The sequence below is a fragment of the Astyanax mexicanus genome, chromosome 21 (genome assembly GCF_023375975.1).
Source record: "Astyanax mexicanus isolate ESR-SI-001 chromosome 21, AstMex3_surface, whole genome shotgun sequence".
Taxonomy (NCBI): domain Eukaryota; kingdom Metazoa; phylum Chordata; class Actinopteri; order Characiformes; family Acestrorhamphidae; genus Astyanax; species Astyanax mexicanus.
In genome coordinates, this window is record NC_064428.1 from 12257426 (window position 1) to 12282436 (window position 25011).

General features: G+C 39.6%; 1 protein-coding gene across 2 annotated transcripts in view; it reads left to right on the forward strand.

The window, feature by feature from the left end:
- LOC125785888 (receptor tyrosine-protein kinase erbB-4-like) overlaps window positions 1-17358 on the forward strand; it is a 333803-nt gene extending 316445 nt beyond the window's left edge. For both annotated transcript variants that reach the window (XM_049470072.1, XM_049470073.1), the window contains exons 21-27: window positions 1564-1719; window positions 3353-3428; window positions 4235-4381; window positions 7303-7400; window positions 7531-7701; window positions 9289-9580; window positions 14187-17358. In XM_049470072.1, the coding sequence (XP_049326029.1) occupies window positions 1564-1719; window positions 3353-3428; window positions 4235-4381; window positions 7303-7400; window positions 7531-7701; window positions 9289-9580; window positions 14187-15043 (1797 nt within the window). In that variant the 3' untranslated portion in view covers window positions 15044-17358. The remainder of the gene's footprint in view (window positions 1-1563; window positions 1720-3352; window positions 3429-4234; window positions 4382-7302; window positions 7401-7530; window positions 7702-9288; window positions 9581-14186) is intronic.
- Window positions 17359-25011: the final 7653 nt, after the last annotated feature.

A 25011-nucleotide genomic window follows, 5' to 3' on the forward strand; every position in this document is an offset into this window, starting at 1 on the left:
GGGGAAAAAAAATAAGAAACCACCTTTTAAAAATGATGACTTTCTTTGATTTTTACCAAATGGAAAACATTTGGAATATAATCAAGAGTAAGATGGATGATTACAAGCCTTCAAACCAAGCTAAATGCCAAAAAGTTATCCAAAAGCAGTGTGTAAGACTGGTGGAGGAGACCATAATGCCAAGATGCATGAAAACTGTGATTAAAAACCAACGAGGCTTATTCCACCAAATATTGATTATTTCTGAACTCTTAAAACTTTATGAATAAGAACTTTTTTTTTTTTTTTTGCATGCAATGGTGAAACAAATTTCCTTCCACTACCAGATCAGGAGCATCACTACCTTTAATAAACTCCTGAAGACTGAGCTCTTCAAAGAGCACTTACTCTCCTAACACCTCTAACAATTAGACTCTAACTACTTCTAACATAATTTCCTTCTTCTCCTCCTTTCCTAAATTATTCCATTATTTCCCTTTGTCCTCCTTTAGGTCATGTCTAAAAATGTTTTCTTTTACCTTAAACTTCTATTACTCAATATACAGGGTTTGAACAATGAAACTGAAACACCTGGTTTTAGAGCACAATAATTTATTGTGGTGACGGACAGTTCTGGTGGAAACAGGAGAGTTGAGGTGTACATTGAATTCTGCCGTGATTTGATCAGCCGTGGTTTTATGTTTTTTGGATACAATCCGGGTTAGCACCCGAACATCCCTTTCAGACAGCTTCCTCTTACAGCGTCCACAGTTAATCCTGTTGGATGTGGTTGGTCCTTCTTGGTGGTATGCTGACATTACCCTGGATACCGTGGCTCTTGATACATCACAAAGACTTGCAGCAAGACGTGCACCAACAATTTGTCCTCTTTTGAACTCTGGTATGTCTCCCATAATGTTGTGTGCATTGCAATATTTTGAGTAAAACTGTGCTCTTACCCTGCTAATTGAACCTTCACACTCTTACTGCTCTTACTGGTGCAATAATGTGCAATTAATGAAGATTGACCACCAGGCTGCTCCAATTTAGCCGTGAAACCTCCCACACTAAAATGATGACAGGTGTTTCAGTTTAATCGTGTATATCACAGTTCAGGACCCGTCCAGTCCTGCAGGGGTTAAACGGCAGTGAGCAGGACAGCGAGGTACCGGGAGATGTCATCACATTCTGATTAGGTGTCGCACAGATTTGCAGCGGGTCCGCCGGGAGCGAATCGGATCTGACGGGCCCTAATATAGAACCCCGATGCACTCCCTCAAAGCCGCACCTGTACCTATACCACCACGAGCTGCGGGAAAAGAGCTGGAAGTGGGTGAGGAGAGCTCCTCTTATTCCCTGCAGAGCAGAGGCAGAAATAATGGCCACCCTTCCAGACTCTTCCGCGCTTGTTTGTGAGGAATATACAATTAAAATGACGGAATAATAACAGTGTTTGAGGAGGTTTACACCCGTACGAAGGCGGGTAAAGTGCGGTAATAAAGAACAGGGTGACGGCGGCCGTGATCAGGATGATATAATCACAGAAGCGTATTTGGGTTAATTATTCTTGCTTCTCTCCTGCAGGGGATGATGTACTTGGAGGAGAGACGGCTGGTCCACAGGGATTTGGCCGCTCGCAATGTTTTGGTCAGATCTCCCAACCACATCAAGATCACCGACTTCGGCCTGGCTCGCCTGCTGGACGCCGACGAGAAGGAGTACAACGCCGATGGAGGCAAGGTCAGAAAACAAAGAAAAAAGCACTTTTTGTTTGCTTATCAAACTATACACTAATAATATAATCTGTATTTTTGAAAAAGATGGTACATTTCTCATTTTACAATTTTTTGTCCCAATACCCTTGCATATTTCACTCTTTTTATAGAGCTTTGTAAAGTTTTAGTGTGTTTTTAGTAGTGTTGTCAATCGAAAAACATAAATTAAAAAAAAAAAAAATATATATATATATATATATATATATATATATATATATATATATATATATATATATATATATATATATTTTTTTTTTTTTTTTTTATATATATATATAAAATAATGAATGTAAGAAATGTAAAATGCAATTTATACAGCTCTGGAAAATAATGAGGGACCACTTAAAAATGGAATGTGGAAAAAGAAGAGAAAGATGGATGATCACAAGCCATCAAACCAAGCAGAACTGCTTGAAAGTTATTCAAAAGCAGTGTGTAAGACTGGTGGAGGAGAACATGATGCCAAGATGCATGAAAACTGTGATTAAACACTACCAGGGTTATTCCACTAAATATTGATTTCTGAACTCTTAAAACTTTATAAATATGAACTTGTTTTCTTTGCATTATTTAAGGTCTATATTCTATGAATCTATTTTTTGTTAATTTGACCATTTCTCATTTTCTGATAAATTTCAAAAAAATGCTCTAAATGACAATATTTTTATGTGGAATTTGGGAGGAATGTTGTCTGTAGTTTATAGAATAAAACAACAATGTTAATTTTACTCAAACATAAACCTATAAATAGCAAAATCAGAGAAACTGATTCAGAAACTGAAGTGATCTCTTCATTTTTTCCAGAGCTGTATATATATATATATATATATATATATATATATATATATATATATATATATATATATATATATATATATATATATATTAGTATTAGTATTATCTAAAAAAAAAATACTAGTGAATACTTGTTTGTTTGAGCGGAGATAAAGCCGTAACGTGGGGCTCTGGAATAAAGAATGCATAGTAAATTGTTTAGAGGATTTTTTTTTTTTTTTTACTTTATTATAAACTCAATCTCAGCTTGGTTGTAAGGATTTCTGAATTAGAATTTAATTATCTGAGTATAAAAGAGTGTTTTTACACCTGTAGTTGTGAAAGTTTCTAAGGTTCGGATCAGTTGAAAAGTTTATTTGAGTTTATTTGGAGAGTTTCTCCCTCTGTTTGGTTTGGTTTCACACAGGCATAAAAACCTAAACGCACCAAAATGCAAACGCACCAATAAACCAAGAGAGCACATCAGAGTCTCTTTTGATTGGTCAGAGCAAGTAAGAAAGCAAATATAGTGAAAAGATTCTGTGTTTTAGTGTATATATATATCTGTATATCTGTGCAATGTGAAGCTGCTTTAAAAAATGTGACGCTGTACTTTTAAACACAGTACTCTTAGTGTGTAAACAGCATGGAGCAGCAGAGGCAGCGTTTGTTCATAGCAGTAACTAGCAGTAATATATAAATTAGATTAAACTGCACTTAATCAGCAGCTCAGTTCAATTAAAAAGAATTATATTTAATAGTTAAAATGTCTCCTAATAGTTTAAATCCTATTAAAGTCTTCCCATCCTGCGTCTCTTATGCAGATGCCCATTAAGTGGATGGCACTGGAGTGCATTCATTACCGAAAGTTCACCCACCAAAGTGACGTCTGGAGCTACGGTAAGTAATTTCTGCTGGTTTATTGATGATTGTTCCAGATTAAGACTTCCTAAATCATGATCGGGAGATCCCTAGTTTGAATTCCGGTCATGCAGCTTGCCATCAGCTGCTGGAGCCCCGAGTTGCCCCTGCTCTCTCTGGGTGGGTACAGTAGCTGGCACTCTTCTTTCCCCTCATCACTCCTAGGGTGATGTGGATCAGCACAAGGCTGCATCTGTGAGCTGATGTATCAGAACCGAGTCGCTGCTCTTTCCTCCGAGCGTTAGCGCTGTGATGCTACTCGGCAATGCTGCCTCAGCAGCGGGAAATTGTATTTAAATCAAGTTGCCGTTATACATGACTTTATAGTCTGTCAAGTCAATGCTACTTGCAAAACATTTAAAATGTAAAAGTTATCATTTACAGCATTCCTAATGAAGTAAAATCATCAAAATTAATTAATCAACACCAGAACTGGGTTTTTTATAAACTCAGATTTATTCAAGGATGCGTTCTTGAGTTATAGAATAGTATTAAAATAATAATAGTATAAATATTTATTTCTGAAAGGTTTAATTGATCTTTAGCTAACATAAATATTAAAAAACTAAATATTCATCCAATGCTACTGAAATCTAAGAGATCTAAATAATTAAAGTGATCCTTTCAATGGAAAATAATATATGTATTTTAATATATGTATATTATTGTATGTATGTATGAAAAATATGTATATTATTAATATATAATATATGTATCTTATAGACATAAAATTCCTAGAAAGCTTTACTGTTGTTTATTTACATTTATTCCTTCACATTTTTCAGGAGTGACCATCTGGGAGCTGATGACGTTTGGAGGGAAGCCATATGATGGAATTCCTACTCGTGAGATCCCGGACATCCTGGAGAAAGGAGAACGTCTGCCTCAGCCCCCCATCTGCACCATCGACGTCTACATGGTCATGGTCAAATGTGAGTGTGCCAGAATTTCCAGACCATTTCCTGGCTGTTTCCAGGCTGTTTATAGACTGTTTCCTGTTGTTTTCCAGCTGTTTCCAGACTGTTTTCAGACTGTTTCCAAACACTTTCCAAACTGTTTCTCTGATGTTTCCAGATTGTTCACAGATTGTTTACAGACTATTTACAGACTGTGTTCAGGCTGTTTCCATGCTGTTTCCAGACTATTTACAGACTGTGTTCAGGTTGTTCCAGGCTCTTTTCAGGCTTTTTCCAGCCTATTTCTAGATTGTTTCCAGACTGTTTCCTGGCTATGTTCAGGCTGTTTTCAGGTTGTTTCCAGACTCTTTTCAGGCTGTTTCCCGGCTATGTTCATTCTGTTTCCTGGCTGTTTCCAGGCTATGTTCAGGCTGTTTCCAGCCTGTGTTTAGGCTGTTTTCAGACTTTTTCCAGACTATGTTCAGACAGTTTTCAGACAGTTTCTAGACTGTTTTCAGCATGTTTCCAAACTGTTTCTCTGATGTTTCCAGACTGTTTTCAAACTGTTTCCAGACTGTTCACAGATTGTTTTCCAGACTATTTACAGACTGTGTTCAGGCTGTTTCCAGGCTGTTTCCAGACCTTTTCCAGGCTATGGTTTCCCAGCTGTTTCCAGGCTTTTTCCCAGCTGTTTCCAGGCTGTGTCCAGACTGTTTCCAGCCTGTGTTCAGGCTGTTTCCTGGCTATGTTCAGGCTGTTTTCAGGTTGTTTCCAGACTCTTTTCAGGCTGTTTCCCGGCTATGTTCATTCTGTTTCCTGGCTGTTTCCAGGCTATGTTCAGTCTGTTTCCAGGCTTTGTTCAGGCTGTTTCCAGACTGTGTTCATTCTGTTTCCTGGCTGTTTTCAGGCTGTGTTCAGACAATTTTTAGACAGTTTCTAGACGGTTTCAAGCTGTTTCCAGACTGTTTCCAGGATGTTTTTAGTCTGTTTCCCGGCTGTTTCCAGTCTTGTTTCCAGACTGTTTCCTGGCTTATCCAGCCTTGTTTCCAGGCTGTTTCCCAGCCAGATCCGCTGCTCAGTTTTCCGATTTCCTGCACGGCTTCTTTGTAGGCGGTATAAAGGGGAATTAGCATACGGGTGATCTGCACACGCTCTGAGGCGGAATTAAACGCAGGCCAGTTAAAAAGCACATAAAAAGAGATGAAGATTAGAGGCATTAATTCTAATTACACTGCGTCTGCGAGCTGTTGTTGGTGATTCGCATTGCTGTAGCAGTAATAAACATACAGAACACGGAGGAAGAAATATTGATAGAGATGAAATTGGGTCTGATTGCTGGAGTAATTGCTGCTCATTTAGATAACGTGTTGGAGTGTGAGCTCTGAGGGGAAATTAATTGTGGGGAAATGAAGATCACAACAGTGCGAGGTGGCAGGAAGTGAATGCCTGCCAGCCACTGAATGATTGGCACAGTGGCGCTGTCACTAGTTCTGTAATTCGGGTCGAGCACTGACCCTGGGTGTCTGCTAAACATTTGGAACTGATCTGTTAGCATGTAGCTGCTAGCTCTGGATGGGAAATTTAATATTTTTTGTGATATTTGTCTCCTGCTGATTTTGGATTTGCAGAATACTTGAAAAGTTAAGGCAAAATAAGTTTTTTTAAACAGTACTTTTTAGCAGAACTTTAGAGGGACATGCAGTACCGTCACCTGGAATAGTTTTCTCTGCGTCTTGAATGAAGGAGTTTCTGGAGGTGCTGAACAATAGTTGCTGCTTTTCCTTCACTTTGCTGTGAAGCTCCAGCTCATCCCAATTAAATCACCTCAAATCACCATCTCAGTTCATCAGGTTTAGATCAGGGGATTAATGTGGAGGAATAACACTTTTTTACTGTTTACTATGTGATTCCATATGTGAACCTTAAATTTACATTAGTTTTCATTCTACAAAGTAGAAACTACATTAAATAGAGAAATAAAGCATAAAAACACTAAATGATAAGGCGTGTCGAAACTTTTGACTGGTACTGTACACAAAAGAGCCAAAAGAGCTCAATATCAGTTAATTTCATCTTTACAAACTCTCTGTTTTCCAGTTGAAAGAAAAATGAGCTGTACGGGACTGGGATTGTATCATTAGATCATTGTATATCGTCGCTGTCCAATGAAAAAGAAGTATTTCCATTTTTGTTGATTTTTAGTTTACTACATAATTTGAACAGACAAACCGTCCCCTACACTGAGTCAAAATTTCTTGATGAATGGACCAATAGAAATACTTCAAAATTACCTGAAATAAGCTTTTTTTTAATTGACTTCCATTAAAACTTTATTGTCAATTAAATGGTTGCACTCAGAAGGAAGTGTTAGACTGCAATGCTATCTGGGAAAAGATAAAGGTTACCAAGTTACCAGATACTGATGTGGGAAAATATTGGTCATGTTTATTGAGCTACACATACAAACGTAGGATGTCCCAGCATCCCATAATATCTCCAATATTCTCTGTACACAGTTGCTGCAGATTGTGCGGTAGGGGTATAGGAGTGTTGATACTTTGCTATCGTAACGTCAGGAAAAGTATATGTATTGTGCGGCTCAAAAGATGCAATGAAAGTGTTTTCTGTTGCTAAGATAGCAATATGCCAAAAAATGACCTGAATACGCCTCATTACTAGATCACCACACCCATCAGCAGGCAGGAGGGATGAAAATAGTATGTTGGTGGGGTATAAGATAGCAATGAGCATTGTGACACACATCTTCATATGGTGTAAGATTGAGCCTTATGACATTCTGGCAAGTTTTATTTCTGTAGATTGACACCTTCTGGATGCTACTGTTTATTTGATTACTCATTTGTAAAAAAAAAAAAGGTGTTTCCATACTTTTAAACTCTTGTGTTTTTAAAAGGCTCTTCTTCATTAAGTAATTCATGCATGTCGTCCCTCTCAAGGCTGGATGATCGATGCTGACAGCAGGCCCAGGTTTAAAGAGCTGGCTGCAGAGTTCTGCAGGATGGCCAGAGACCCTCAGCGGTACCTCGTCATCCAGGTGAGAGAGGAGCACGGGACAAGATAAATGTCCTCGTTGTTATCTTCCTGCATAATGAACGAAGAGTCCTGCACTCTGTAGTCCTCACACAGTGCGCAGGTAGAGAGTAATTGGGCTGTGTTTGTCTCAGGGGGACGACTGCATGAAGCTGCCCAGTCCAAACCACAGCAAATTCTTCCAGAGTCTTCTGGAGGAGGACGACCTGGGGGACCTGATGGACGCTGATGAGTACCTGGTGCCTCAGAGCTTCAATGCTTCGGCTACGTCCTATCCGTCCAGACCTCACCTGGACTCCAATCGGGTGAGGACTATATACTTTTTTATAGAAATTTATATAGAAATGAACATGCTACATAGGGTTCTTCGAGTTGACATCCCCTCTCTCCTGTGACTCTCGGGATTCTCCCACTTATAGAATATCCAGGAAACAGTTTCTTGGAAGTAGTGAGTAAAATATAGGAAGTGAGTGATAGAGCATCCTGATTGGTTGATCCTTGAAAGATCTATCGGCTAATAACGCCATTAATGCCTATACCACTGGCAACCAAAGTGAGTACACGCCCTAAGTTTATTTGGGTGAGTAAAGTGTGTCCATTTATTTACAGTAAGCTTAGATTTCCAATATTTTGTCCAAGGGTGAGCACTACCGGCAGTTAGCAAGCGCTTAGCCAGGCCTTGTTAGCAGCACTAGCCAGACGCGGTTAGCGCTAGTAAATCCCACTTGATATTGCTAGACCAAGGCTCTCAAGTTTTAAAGTTTGGTGGGAGTGAGATGGGGGGGGGGGGGTTGGGTTGTGTTTGTGGGTGCGCGCTGTTCTTCTTCAGTTCTTTCTTCTTTCGAATCGGACAGTTCTTCGCACCTGACACTCTGGCTGAAACCCCACCCTCTTTGACTAGGTCTGCCTAACAACAGAGCGATCTATATTCTGATTGGCTCAACGAGAGTACATTATAATATACAGCCGATGGATTGGCAAGCGTGAGAAATACCATGTGTGGCGTGTGTCACACGCTCAAAGCGTGAGACTTGAGAACACTGTGCTAGACTGAGAAACTCTGTGTTCTGGTAACGCAGGAAAGTTCTTCCCACGTAGCTTATTTAAGCACAGTAATCACACTGACTACAGTTCAATATACTTGCCTCAGAACGGGGAAAGAACTAGCACCGCGGTTAGCGGCTAATGCTAATACCGCTGCTGCTGCACCAAGCCTTAGTGCTGGAGAAACTTCACTGAAAACTGAAAACCCTGGTCTATATTTGTGCTCACTTAAAATCCATTTTGATCCACCTTTTCTGCAACTCACAGGTTTATTCCACACCAATTATAGTCATAATATTCTGATATGACTGTGTAGTCTACACATGTACTCATCCTACAGAAGTTTAGGTTCATTTAAATAGATCTACACATCCCATCTCTCCTGTGACTCTCGGGATTCTCCCATTTATAGAGTATCCAGGAAATTAGAACATTGTATTTTACTTTTTGCATAAAGCAACATAAATATCAATAAAAAACCTAAGACTAAGAATTTAAGTAAAAAAGGGAATTAAGCCTAAAATTACAAGCGTAAACCCAATTTTGTTGAAACACTGCACTACATCAGTGGTTTTAATCCACTTATAACTGTGCAGGATGGTATACGTGACTGTTTTCTGAATCCCCCAGCGTTTATAAAGTGTTCTGATGGAAGATCTCGCAGGGTGAGGAGGTAATACCAGTGATACGCCGTTCTGCACAGGCAGAGTGACCTCGCTGTCCCTTTCCGTTCCCTCTGTGGTTTTACTGCATATGCCGTCGTATACTCTGTTCATAAAACTGATAGCAGGAGGTATTATAGCACTATAACACCTCCTCCTCCTCCCTCTCCCGCCTCTCCTTAACAGAATCAGTGCGGCTACCGTGATGGAGGTATTCCAGCTGAGGAGATAGCAGGGGCTGCTGCCTCCACTGGCGGCCCACCCGTCCCCGCGGGGACCCAGCGCCTGCCTCTGGACTCCCAGGAGGAGAAGCACTGTAATGGAAGCCTGAAGAAACAGCCCAACTTTGGCCTGGCGGAGGACAGCAGCGGCCAGCGCTACAGTGCGGACCCTACTGTCTTCCTGGCACAGATAACGCAGAAGACGGGCACCGACGAGGACGGCTACGTGGCACCACAGAAGGACAAGAGCTCCTCAGGTAACCTTCCAGGAAATGTAGAGTTTCTTTCATTTCCTTTGACATTTATTTCATTTTAGACAGTATGAACGCAAAGTACAGGGGTTGGACAATGAAACTGAAACACCTGTCATCATTTTAGTGTGGGAGGTTTCATGGCTAAATTAGAGCAGCCTGGTGTTCAATCTTCATTAATTGCACATTGCACCAGTAAGAGCAGAGTGTGAAGGTTCAATTAGCAGAGTAAGAGCACGGTTCTGCTCTAAATATTGCAATGCACACAACATTATGGGAGACATACCAGAGTTCAAAAGAGGACAAATTGTTGGTGCACATCTTGCTGGCGCATCTGTGACCAAGACAGCAAGTCTTTGTGATGCATCAAGAGCCACGGTATCCAGGGTAATGTCAGCATACCACCAAGAAGAACCAACCACATCCAATAGGATTAACTGTGGACGCTAAAAGAGGAAGCTGTCTGAAATTGATGTTCGGGTGCTAACCCGGATTGTATCCAAAAAACATAAAACCACGGCTGATTAAATCACGGAGAATTCAATGTTCACCTCAACTCTCCTGTTTCCACCAGAACTGTCCGTTACCACAATACATTATTGTGCTCTAAAACCAGGTGCTTCAGTTTCATTATCCAACCCCTGTAATATTTAACCAGTTGTTAATATACTGTACATCCATTCCTGCATCCATGCATTTCAGGCATTAACACATTCCCAAGAAAATGGGACAGTAAAGCAGCTTTTATCCCTTTTTGGGCTCTATAGTAGTGACCTAAAGTGCACCGGTCAATTGTGCATCATGCAGCTAGATTTAGGGTGTGTTGGTGTTTCTTTGGTATTGTGAGGGCACAAAAAATACACCTTGCGCGGCTCAAAACACACAAAATGCATGTACTAATTGTCTTAATTAATCCTGTTGTCATTCCCTTTAAGAAGCAGGTGAGCTCTGACTTTGGCATGTTCGTATTTTAACAGCGCAGCACTTTTACTTGTCTCAGCAGATCGTTTGCACTGGGAAGATACACCAGCAGCTCATTTAAAAGAAGAGTAATGTTATTTTATTTTTTATTCTGTTTATTTTTGAGTTAAAAGCTAGATTTGTGCTTGAAGCTCCTGCATGGCTAAGATAGGATTGGCCGGCTGACTGTTGACTGTTGTCAGGGTTTTAATCAGTCAGTGGAGCTTCTGTGTTTCCCGCCACCAAGACAGAAACACACCAAAAATTTACCAGAACACACCTCCCTTCCAGACCACTTTGGTCTTTGGTCCAGAACATACAGAGCTTCTGGTCATGGTGAACATAATAAGGCTTGTGTTGTGTACAGTAGTAAAGTTGTAAGTGGTATTAGTGAATATAGTAACTCTGTATTGTAGTAGAGAAGTGGGCGGAGCTTCTTCTGGTCATGGTGAACATAAGGCTTGTGTTGTGTACAGTAGTAAAGCTGTAAGTGGTATTAGTGAATATAGTAACTCTGTATTGTAGTAGAGAAGTGGGCGGAGCTTCTGGATATGGTGAACATAAGGCTTGTGCTGTCTACATCTTACTCTCTGCAATCAATTTAAAAGCTAGAGTAAATAATTAGAATGATGTTTTTAGCTTTAACACCACTTGTTGATTTTAACCCCAAGCAGCTCTAATAGTAGAGTGTTAATGTAAGGCTTCATGTATCTACTGTGATTAATCGTTATGTTGTGTAGTTATTTTTATACAGTAATAGTATCCGTGCACTTCAAAGGGTTAGATTAAAAAAAACACATTCTGACCACTTTGCGAGTGCGCTGAACATAAATGCGGTGTCAGGATGAGTGGGCGGATAGATCGATAAGTTGTGGGCTACTCCATTCTCAAACTTGGCAGTAAGTGAGGGTCTCTCTCGTGCTGAAGCTCGAAGACCCTCGGAGCAAAGAGTGCAACAGAACTGCAAAACACTGAGCTCTCAAACATGCTAATTCTGCCTTTGTTTGGCAACCAGGGTGAATAAAGCCTGCGATGACTATTCATAGAATCATGTGAATTTCATAAGGTAATATTTAACCTCTTCAACTCTTCAACAATATTTTTAAGATGATTATTAGCACGTTGTAGAGGTTATTATTCAGTGATTACATGCTAATGAATGCAAACTCAAGCTATTCTTAAGGATTTGAGGAATTCCAGAAAGTCAGAAGCTGCAAGTGGAGTTTTAATGGTGTTTAATATCTTAAATTCTGTCTGAACCGATGTTTTTTTGCTACACTGCATACATTTTCTTTTACACAAATTCATTTTAAGGCCATATCGTACACCCTGCACAAGGCGCGTCACGATCTTGCTCATTGCTACCTTATACCTCGCCAATAGTCTATTTTCACGCCTTGCACCCACAACATTAAAACAGCATCAGAGTTTAGGAATAAATCTACGCTGATGGGTTTGGTGGTCCGCTGGAAGTGAGGTGTGTTCAGGTAAATTTCTGGCGTATTTCTTTTAGTGATGAAAAATACAGGTGCGCCACTGACCGATTAAAACCCTGACAACAGTCAACAGTCAACAGTCAGTCGCCTAATCCCATCTTAGCCATACAGGAGCGCTGTGCACAAACCCAGCAACTGGAAAACACTGAGCTCTCAAACATGCTAATTCTGCCTTTCTTTGGCAAACAGTTTGAATAAAGCATGCAATGACCATTCATAGAATAATGTGAATTTCATTAGGTAATATTTAACCTCAACTCATATTTTTAAGATGATTATTAGCACGTCGTAGAGGTTATTATTCAGTGATTACATGCTAATGAATGCAAACTCAAGCTATTCTTAAGGATTTGAGGAATTCCAGAAAGTCAGAAGCTGCAAGTGGAGTTTTAATGGTGTTTAATATCTTAAATTATCTTATAATATCTTAAATATTATAAATATTAAGATAAAATATCTTAAAGTCTGAACCGATGTTTTTTTGCTACACTGTATACATTTTCTTTTACACAAATTCATTTTAAGGCCATATCGTACACCCTGCACAAGGTGCGTCACGATCTTGCTTGTTGCTATCTTACACCCCCTCGACAGTCTATTTTCACGCCTTGCACTTGCACCATTAAAATAGCATCAGAGTTTAAGAATAAATCTACGCTGATGGGCATGGTGTTCTGGAAGTGAGGTGTGTTCAAGTACATTTCTGGTATGTTTCTCTCTTGGCAGCGGAAAAATACAGGTGCGCCACTGACTGATTAAAACCCTGACAACAATCAACAGTCAGTCGCCCAATCCTATCTTAGCCATGCAGGAGCGCTGTGTGCACACTGTGCACCCTCAGCACATGCACAAATCCAGCTTTTAACATTTTGAGCTGCACGAGCCATTTTTTTTTATGTCCTCACGATATCAAAGACACACCAACACGTGTGCAATGCTTAATTAACCGATGCACTATAGATCACTATAATAGCGCCCTTTGTTTCACACTGCAGTTTAAGGTGATTTCATGAATACCTTGTTTAGTTCAGACCTCCAGACTATTCAGTTTGGTCCAAACCAACATAACAGGTCTAAAAGATGCTGGGAACCATGGTCCAGACCCAAAGACCACAATTTGATCTGACCAAAAGTCAGGCTATTTTAACCAATTAAACAATAGAAGAAGAATAAGAACTTGTGTTTTACTGAAATCCGGAAACACAGTAATATGTGTACAACAGATTTTGGTACTAGGGATTCTGTATCTGCTCTGACTGTAGATTAATCCGTATTTATAAAGATATAAAATACATTTTTAGATCTGCAATTTTCATGCCTTCCACCTGCATCGTTTAAATAGCAATGGTGCTTGTGAATATATCTACATTGGTAGAAATGAACATGAACAAGCAGGTCTATTTCCTCTGCTGAGAAGCGTTGAAAATGCCTAGGTTGCTGCACCATTAAAATAGCAATCTGCCAAATTCAGAGCTCACCTGGCTCTTGAAGGGAATACAATAATTGGTTTATTTCACGATACACCCAAAACACACCCATGAATAGATAAGCAAATTAGTACATGCCTTTTGCTTGTTTCAAGCCACGCATTGTTGTACTTTTCCAGACGTTACGATAGCAAAGACACCCTGACACACCCTAAATCAAGCTGCATGGTGCATGGTTTTTGTATATAGCTCGACTACTGATTTCTAAAAGTGTGACCTAGGGATTAATCCACAGTTGCAGTAATGGTTCTTGTATAATTGGTCTAAAACTTGCCCTTTAAAAAGTGCTATGTGTTAGTTGATTCAGGCCAATACCACTTCTTTTGGTTGGACCAGATTTGGTCCTTTGCTCTGGACTGTGGTTTGTGGACCAAACACGGTACAGTGCATTCATGCAGTTACTAAATAGTCCTTAATACTTAGGGTAGAAAAAAAATCACAAGTCATAAAACATAAGGGACTAAGAGGTTAAAACACCAAAAACACATTATTGCCTTTATTATGTTGTCAGAAGGAATTGATTTCTTGATGAATTACAGCTCTGAGCTCTTTGTGCAGCATGTGTGGATTATTAAGGTAGAATTGCCTTCACACCTGGGCACCTGGGAACCTGAGCACATGTTTACATGTTCACCAAATTCACCATGACCTGTCTGTTGATTCCCGCAGAGCACCTGAATCCCATCGAGGAGAATCCTTTCGTCACGCGCCGCAAGAACAGAGAGATCCACGCTCTGGACAACCCGGGATACCACAGCACCCCTGACGGGCAGCCCAGAGCTGAAGACGAGTACATCAACGAGCCTCTGTACCACAACACGGGCGAAATGAGCCAGGAGATGCTGAAGAAGAACGGGATTCCTCTTCCTCTGCTGTCCTTATCTGCAACCAACCCAACGAATAGCCATGTTGTACCCATCACCACCCAGACTGGGAGATCCCATCACCACAGCCAAGGAGCACATGTGCATTTTGCAATTCCGCCTGTTCAACCTCCTCAAAGTGGACCAATGAGTCAGAACGGCGCCCACGCTCATTTACTCAAGGGTACATCCAACGATCACCCGAGCAAGTCCGGGCATCCCTCATCAACAGGCCAAATATGCCACGTCAGCCACCAAGTCCAGCCTGGCTACCCTGGTCCTGGTAGTCTCTCAGATCAGCAGGTCTCTCAGAAGCCTAATTCTGTGGCAACAATCGGCAAGAGTAGCATCACCGGCCTTCCGGGGCACGTCATCCATCAAAGCCTCATGCCCCAATTAAGCCACACTGGAACAATAATGGTGGACAAGACTTACAAGAACACCTTTGACAATCCAGAGTACTGGCACCACAGCCTTCCTTCCAAGGTAGTGCAGCACCCGCAAGACCCTTCCCTGATCTGCAGTAACAATTTCCTCTACAAGCAGAACAGCCGGGGTCGAACCGGCAGGACTGAAACCCCAGAATACCTGCCAGAGACGGGCATGAAGCCAGGGACTGTCCTGCCCCCGCCACCCTACCGGCAGAGGAATACTGTAGTATAATGTCCTAGTCGATAGTATTCCACAGAGCCTGGTTCCTCTACCAGCACCTTAAACATGTTTCCTTGTTCCTCAGCAGTTCCTGGAAGGTCTGTACCCTAAACTACCACCACCATGTCCAGTCTTGTGCCATAGCGGATGCTCCCGAGGAAGGAAATTTGAGAATTTGAGACTCGACAAGAAAAGTACTGTTGATTCTTCTTGTCCGAAAGGGAATATTCGCCTGAGTAAGCAAATATAAGTGAACAAAGTGTACCTTCCTGCCATTCGTACCTCTCCTCCTTCGTCCTGTTTAAGAAATAAGAAATAAGACTTTGGAAATCTCAGATTTTATGGCCAAGAAAACAAGCACCTCACGCCGTTGACTTGACTTGTTGGTTTGCGAGTCAAGTCAAGCCAAGTCCTTAGTACTGGTAGTCACACTGGATCAAGCCGAAGCCTACTTTTTTGGATTCCAGACTCTTGAAGAGACCAGAACAAAGAACAAGGCCATAATGTGAACAGGTCTAGTCTGCCTAGGCTAGTCTGAAAAAAACAAATAGTTGGATAGGTGAATAGTCTGAGAGAATACTGTATATGTTTTTGTACCTTTTACATAACCCGCCTCATAAATCCTAAATCCTAAAATATTACATGTATAAAAAAAAAGCGAGAGATCAAGATCATGATCAAGATCAAGAAAGCAGAAATCTTCAACATGACAAGAGGAAAAAGGGAAAGAAAGAGGATTTCGTAAACTGGAGATTGCCGAAACTCGTGTTACCTGATGTAATATTGAAAGTTGGAGGCTCTATAAGAAACATTTGTACATTCGGAGAGCATTCAAACATTCATTAGTGAGCGAGCGGAGAGTGCGGAAGGAACCTTGAAACCTTGAGGGAAAAGAAACCGAGATTCAAATGTGGGTTTTGGATCTGTTTGATTGGCGTGTGAAGCGCGGAATTTAGAACTTCCGAAGGTCGGGTAACACTTCCCGGATGAATTTTGATATGTATAATACATCACATGTGCATTTATTACGAGTTATCTGGCATGTATAAGGCCGGATAAGGGATTGATGTAGGTACAAATGCAGGGAAATACCCTTTAAATACCTTTTTTACTGATACGCCAAAAAAAAGTCATGAGACACTTGTATCACAGCAAGATGCGGCACCAAGGCAATTGCCTCATATACCATTGGTACTGGTATCAACCACCAAGCAACCAATCATTCTGCGTTTTCTTTATAATAACCATATCACATTGATACTGGCCAAAAATACCAAATTGGGTCCCTTTCAATTTTTTTTCTTGAGTCATTAGTCTGTTCGCATGGACAACTCTAGCCAGAAGCCGCCGGTCACAATCATTACCTGACTCACTGTAGGTGGTAATTCACATACTCCTGTGCCATTAATTTTAGAAGACTGACATGTCAGTGTGGCTATGAAGCATTATGCATGCCAAATGATGCAATAATATCACATGTAATGTATTATCTGTAACACTTTCTACGAATGTCATCACTCTTAGTCTCTATAACCACATTCATAACATATTATAATGCATTCATAAGGCATTATAACAAACTTGGCTAAAAATATTAAAAAACATGCATAACCCATTATAGCCATGTTTATTAAGCATTATGGCTTGTGATCATAATGCATTATAAGCTGTGCTTAAAATATATATATATATGTTAAAATAGCATATATTTATCGTTAATAATTTAGCCCCACAATGAAAATCTGGCACTTTACTTGGAGCGCACAAAGACCTGTTATGATACATTATAATTGATAATAACTAATATTATACTGAAGACAGTAATAAATTTAAATTTATGAATGGTTAAACATTTATTCATATGATTATTGAGGGTGTGTTTATAAGTTGGAAGCTTTTTTAGTCGTAATGCATAATTCTGCAAGCTGGGAATGAGTTTCTTAGTATTTATGTATAACATGTTATAAACACTGCTATTAATGCATTATAATCACAGTTCATGATGCATAGTAAACATGGCTACATGGCTAAGATGAATTATACATTTTATAAATATGTGTAGCCATGTTTATTATTATTAAAATGCTTATGAATGCATTATAATGTGCTATGAATATGTTCATAGAGTCTTATAGAGATGACATTCGTAGGAAGTGTTACCGTATTATCTATATCAAATTCTCAGGATGTGTTACCAAAGAAACTATTCATACTGGATAGATTGAGATCATTACACTGTAGTACATGAATAATACGTAACTAAGATGTAAAGACTGATGTTGATGATCTTGTGAAGAAGGTCACATGATCATAGATAAGTAGAAGGGCTGGCGTTGATGGATAACTATATCTCAGGGGAAGAGACTGAATTTGAGTCGAGATGTTTGTATCAGAAGCACAAAGAAGTGAAAAAAGTGAAAGTGTAGAGCAGGGGCATTTACACGGTGGGATGGGCATCAGGAGGATGCTGTGGCAAGAATCGGAGAGTACCCAGTGGGGTAGGTACCGCAAACAATGGGCCTCATTCATGAAATCTTCGTAGCTTTGAAAAACGAATGGTTACTAAGGTTACGCCATGCCGTTACGAGCTGGTGTTGACACGTTACTCTGGTTACCGTTTCGTTTTTTTCAATTTCAATCAGTGCTAAATCAATACCATGAAGTGCACAGTGTCTTATCAGTGGGCGCATGCTAACTCTTGTGGCTCATCCAACATGGCTACTGTGGCATTAGCATCCCAACAACTGGCTACAGGCTTAGTCCAATATCACTACAGTAGTGTTAGCATGCTGGCTACAGAACTTCTCTCACATCACAACCATGGTGTTAGCACATTGGCTACATGCCTCATCCAACATTGCTACTGCAGCATTAGCATCCCAACAACTGGCTGCAGGCATCGTCCAACATCACTATGACAGTGTTAGCACCCCAACAACCAGACTCTTCCAACATTGTTAGCAACATCCCAAATCTTCCAAAATGTTAGCAACATCCCAACATCCAAGCTTGTCCATCATCACTATCACAGTGTTAGCATGCTGACTACAGAACTTGTTTGACATCACTACCCCAGTGTTAGAATACTGGCTACAGGCCTTGTTTGACATCACTACAGTGGTGTTAGCACGCTAGCACTCAGGCCTGTCCAAAATCACTACTACAGTGTTAGCATGCTGGCTAGAGGCCTTGTCCAACATCACTACTACAGTGTTAGCATGCTGGCTAGAGGCCTTGTCCAACATCACTACCACAGTGTTAGCATGCTAGCTACAGGTCTCATCCAACATCACTACCACAGTGTTAGCACGCTGGCTACAGCCCTCATCCAACATCACTAAAACACAGTGTTAGCATGCTAGCTACAGGTCTCATCCAACATCACTACCACAGTGTTAGCACGCTGGCTACAGCCCTCGTCCAACATCACTAAAACACAGTGTTAGCATGCTGGCTAGAGGCCTTGTCCAACATCACTACCACAGTGTTAGCACACTGGCTACAGACATCATCCAGCATCACTACCACATTGTTAGCATGCTGGCTACAGGCCTCGTTCATCCTCACTACAACAGTTTTAGTATGCTAGATACAGACATTGTCCAACATCACTACCACAGAGTTAGCATACCAACACTCAGATTTGTCCAACCTCACTACCACAGTGTTAGCATGCTGGCTACAGGCATCGTCCAACATCGCTACAACAGTGTTAGCATACCAACACTCAAATTTGTCCAACATGACTACCACAGTGTTAGCATGCTGGCTACAGCCCTCGTCCAACATCACTAAAACACAGTGTTAGAATGCTGGCTACAGGCCTCATCCAACATCACTAAAACAGCATGCTGAATATAGGTCTCATCCAACATTACTTTCACAGTGTTACCATACCAACACTCCAATTTGTCTAACATCACTACAACAGTGTTAGCATACTAGATACAGGCATCATCCAACATCACTACCACAGAGTTAGCATACTGGCTACAAGCCTCATCCAAGATAACTACCACAATGTTAGCACGCTGGCTACAGGCCTCATTCATCATCACTACCACAGTGTTAGCATACTGGCTACAGGCCTTACCCAACATCACTACCACAGTGTTAGCATGCTAATATACAGGCCTCGTCCAACATCACTAAAACACAGTGTTAGCATACTGGCTACATGCCTTATCCAACATCACTACCACAGTGTTAGCATGCTAATATACAGGCCTCGTCCAACATCACTAAAACACAGTGTTAGCATACTGGCTACATGCCTTATCCAACATCACTACCACAGTGTTAGCATGCTAATATACAGGCCTCGTCCAACATCACTAAAACACAGTGTTAGCATACTGGCTACATGCCTTATCCAACATCACTACCACAGTGTTAGCATGCTAATATACAGGCCTCGTCCAACATCACTAAAACACAGTGTTAGCATACTGGCTACAGGCCTTATCCAACATCACTACCACAGTGTTAGCATGCTGGCTACAGGCCTTATCCCACATCATTACTACAGTGTTAGCATGCTGGCTACAGTATAGGACAGTGTGGGAAAGCCACAGAAAAAAACACTCTATTCACTTTGTGAAATTTGTGAGAGTTTTTATGAAATATTTACATACAAATTTGTTCCGCTTACATTCATGAATGAGGCTTATTGGGCATTATTTATTTATTAATTTTTTTTTTTCATATTTTCGTAGTTACAAACATTTTGGGATTTCAAACACTTTACACTTTACATTTTACTAAAGATTTACGTGCAAATTAATTACGCGTTAATAACGGTTCATGAACGAGACGTATTTGACCTTTTTTATTTTGTCCAATCATGATATTCCTTCATCGAGGTTACTTTTTGAAGACTGATGCTTTTTTTGTTTTCATACTACTGACACTATACAAAATACAAACACTAAAAAAATTACTTACTCTTCCAGAACATGCACTGTTTAACTGCCAGATCATTAGGAAGCCGTATCGTCCATTTCTTTAACTCCATTCTCATTTGCAGAGGACTGTGTTGTTCTTTGGAAAGGACTTTATGATTTCGACTTGTACTGTATATGATTTAGCCTAAATTGATAACCCTGATGATTCTGATGAGCTTAGATCAGGGGTCACCAACCTTTTTGAACCTGAGAGCTACTTCTTGGGTACCAATTAATGCGAAGGGCTACCAGTTTGATACACACTCGTGAAATTACAAATTTTCTCAATTTACCTTTAATTATATGTTATTATTAATAATTAATGACATTCATCTATGTGAAGACACAGATATCAATAGGCAACACTATTATTATAAATCTCTGCAAGTGTTTACATTTTATATTATATTTTAATATAATATTACATATTATATTACATTATATTGTATAATAATATATAAACTATAGGCTATCTCTAAGCTAATATTAATGTAATATAATCTAAAATTACATCAATGCAACTGTGATTTTAAAAAAAAAGAATAGCAACAAAAATGCTATTTTTAGACCAGGCCTGCGGGCTACTCATAAGGTCCTTGCGGGCTACCTGGTGCCCGCGGGCACCATGTTGGTGACCCCTGGCTTAGATCATAATTTGATCATTTGATACTGTGAAATTGATAAGGGATAAGAAAGTAGCCTCAATTATATATATATATATATATATATATATATATATATATATATATAAACAGCTCTGGAAAAAATAAGAGACAACTTAAAAATGATGAGTTTCTTTGATTTTACCAATTTGAAAACCTCTGGAATATAATCAAGAGGAAGATGGATGATCACAAGCCATCAAACCAAACTGAACTGCTTGAATTTCTGCACCAGGAGTAAAGCAGCATAAGGTTATCCAAAAGCAGTGTGTAAGACTGGTGGAGGGGAAAGAACATGATGCCAAGATGCATAAAACAACTGTCATTTAAAACCACGGTTATTCCAACAAATATTGATTTCTGAACTCTTATTTTATCTTTGCATTATTTGAGGTCTGAAAGCTATAAATCTTTTTTTTTTTATTTTAGCAAATAAATGCTGTACATTTTTTTTTTTTTTTTTGGAATTTGGGTAATATGTTGTCTGTAGTTTATAGAATAAAACAACAATGTTCATTTTACTCTTTAAACAGAAACCTATAAATAGCAAAATCAGAGGAACTGATTTAGAAACTGAAGCTTTGATTTTTTTCCAGAGCTGTATGTATATATACATATTTAGTAATGAAGTTGTAAGTAAGCTAAGTGTGATTTCTGCAGGGAGGCACATCTTACACAAATGCTCTGAACCACCCTGGGCTGCATGACGTTTTGAACAGGTCATTGAAATAATAGAAGAAAAAATGATGGACAGTCCTGTTTGTAGGTAACTGAACAGTGTTGCTCTGGCTCTATATTGCAGATTTAATGTAAAGATGAAGTTTGAATACGAAAGAGCAGCTTCATTTTAAGTGTTTTTACAATTATTGCAAGTTCAATTAAGAGGAAAGGCTCTTTATATGCATTTATCCCAATTTTAGAGAAACATACCTCCATGAAATCTATACATTTCAATTGCTTTCATGCTACAAAAAAAAATAGTTGCACTCAAAAAGAATCAACCAATAGGAAGAGCTTGTATTATAAGGTGCGTTATGCGACACTACTAGTAAGGAACAGGGGTGTCGCCATGTTTCCCTTCTAATTTAGCAGGTCTGTAAAGCTGTAAAGATAAGATAAATAAACAAAACTGCAATTCTTAAAAAAATATATATTTTAAAGTCAAACGAGTGCTGGATGTTAATATACACAGATTTATCTTCTGAAAACTGTTTATTTGTGTGAGTAAAGTGCTTCCTTTTATTTACAGTAAGCTTAGATTTCCAGATTTACACTAAGGCTGGGTGCAGCAGCAGCAGCATTAGCATTAATGGCTAACTGCTGGTGCTATCCACTGTTATCGCTTCTAAATGCTGGCCAACAGCGCTACATTGATAAACCCTGAGTGTTTTCCTGGTAAGCCAGTGCGATATTAGCTAGCAGTAGCTTGTTTTAGTCTGATATACTCACCTTTAAACGACTAAAGAGCTAGCGCTTAGCGCTGTTAGCAGGTAATGCTAATGTTACTCCAGCAGTGCTAGTCAGGGTTAGTAGCAAACCACAGTCTGACAATACTCACCTCTGAATGGCGAAAGAGCTAGCGCTTAGTGCGGTTAGCAGCTAATGCTAATACTGCTTCTGCCTAAGTGCTGGAGAAACTTCACTGAAAACAAAACACGTACTTCTGTAAGTGTAACTAAATAAATATTACTCATGTTAGTCTAAATGTATAATAATTTTTCCAATTAGCATTACAATCCCACGCTTTCTTCTGGGTGCAACTATATACAGGGGTTGGACAATAAAACTGAAGCACCTGGTTTTAGAGCACAATAATTCATTGTGGTGACGGACAGTTCTGGTGGAAACAGGAGAGTTGAGGTGCACACTGAATTCTGCCGTGATTTGAGCAGCTGTGGTTTTATGTTTTTTGGATACAATCCGGGTTAGCACCCGAACATCCCTTTCAGACAGCTTCCTCTTACAGTGTCCACAGTTAATCCTGTTGGATGTGGTTGGTCCTTCTTGGTGGTATGCTGACATTACCCTGGATACCGTGGCTCTTGATGCATCACAAAGACTTGCTGTCTTGGTCACAGATGCTCCAGCAAGACGTGCACCAACTATTTGTCCTCTTTTGAACTCTGGTATGTCTCCCATAATGTTGTGTGCATTGCAATATTTAGAGCAGAACCGTGCTCTTACTCTGCTAATTGAACCTTCACACTCTGCTCTTACTGGTGCAATATGTAATTAATGAAGATTGAACACCAAGCTGCTCCAATTTAGCCATGAAACCTCCCACACTAAAATGATGACAGGTGTTTCGGTTTCATTGTTCAACCCCTGCATATGACAATATGAGTAAGTTAGTACCTTCAGATGGTGAATATTCTGATAAAAGTCCTTCATCTCCTCTTATTTTAAAGCTTCTTGTCCTCAGTGTCACCTCCAGAATACGAGATGTTTCTCAGACGAGTTTGATGTCAGATTTCACAGGTGTTTCACCATATTGTGTCTCCAGACATCCGTCGCCCCATCTTTTCTCCACTGTGCCCATAAGACTTTAGTGCCAGAACTCTGCTTTACTCTTTTACTTTTTGAAGGACCCCTCGGCCCGTCCACACTGTTCCACCTTTTGACCCTGTGATGCTTTGAAGTTGGCCTGTTCAGAAAGTTCTGACTTTTTGAACCCTGGAAAGTCCATTGTTGCTTGGCGATATATGGGATATATGGGTTTCCAGTGTTTGGAGAAACGTTGCCTACTAAGGTTCTATCTGAGCACTTTTTTCCTTATTACTAAATATTTGACTTTATATTAGTTTATGAAAATGATCCAATATTACATATCTATGAGTAGCAAAGGAACAAAAAAATAAATAAATAGAATATCATTGAAAAGTTACTTTATTTCAATAATTCAGAGACATGTCATCTGCTGGTGTTGGTCTACTGTGTTATCTTATGGAGATGTGGATTTCATTTTCCAGCAGGATTTGGCACACTGCCCACACTGCTAAAAGTACCAATTGGTCTTATATAATATAATATTCTAATTTTCTGAAACACTGATTTTTTTGGGGGGTTTTAATTGGCTGTAAGCCATAATAATTAATCAACAATAAAATAAATGAAATAAACTTTTACTTTTACTTTTACTTTTTACTTTTACTTAAATAAAGCAATTAAAGTTCAATGATATTTTAATTTTATGAGATGCACCAACCATGATACTCCCACCACCATGTTTTACAGATAAGATAAGGTTTTTATGTTAGAATTCAGTTTATTCCTTTCACCAAACTCTGAAACATCGCTTCTCACTTGATCTTGACCAAAATTATCTATTTTGTTCTCGTTTGTCCACTAAACACTGTTCCAGTTGCCATCAGTGCTTGTCACCTAGCCAAACGTCCAAGATTAACATTATCCAGTGAAAGAAATTGAGCCTTTAGTTGCTTAGAAGTTACCTTGGGTTCCATTTGTGTTGAATTTCCACCATTCCTGCACAATCGGACTGAGTGTAGATTGTAGATTTTGTAAGTCTGATTTTTTTCTTTTAAGCTCCTCCTCATTATTAATAACTAAATTATTTGCTGGTCTGAATTGTTTACATACTTTCGCCACTTACAGGTATGCGATATTTGGGACATTTTGCTCAATAAATAAATGGCATACATTTGATTACCAAGTGTAAATGCGTGTGGCTAAAATTTTAGCAGGACTTAATCAAGATACCAGATAAGATACCAGATATAAACAGGGCTGAAGTCAGATTTTGATAAAAATCCAATGTAAACATAGCTTTTATGTTGCAGTAAGAACTACTTAGCCAAATGTCCATTGACTGTTGGTTACATACTGTAGAAACTATCTATCTTAAAAATAGAGCTGTGAATTCTACTCCTTCTTTCTATTTAAAAGGAACGAAAACTGATTTCAGAGCCAAATAACCCTGTTCAGTTACCAACAGACTGTATAGGCTAATGAATATGCTAATGATACATTTTTGAATAGCAGAAGCACTGGGGTTTTTTTGCACACGTTATTGAGAATACGTATATCGGAGTGGTGAAATGTGAGAGGCATCTGAGCCAATAAAAGTAAGGGCATTGGTGACGGGCACGAGGACGACCCGTCCTCCTCCGAGAATCACCTGTGGATATTATTTAAAAAAAAACACACAAAAAAAAACATAAAACCGAAATGTGAATAGTATTTTTATAGAGCGCCGCGAGGCATTTACAAGGCGGAGTTTGTAAATACCGTGAATCTCTTTCCTCTGGATTTTTACGATTGTTTTTAACGTTTTCACGCTTCCCCTTTGCGCCGTTCCTTTACGCTAAACGTGCGCCGTGTGTAGTAGTGGTCTGGCACAGTGCCAGCTCCTTCGTGT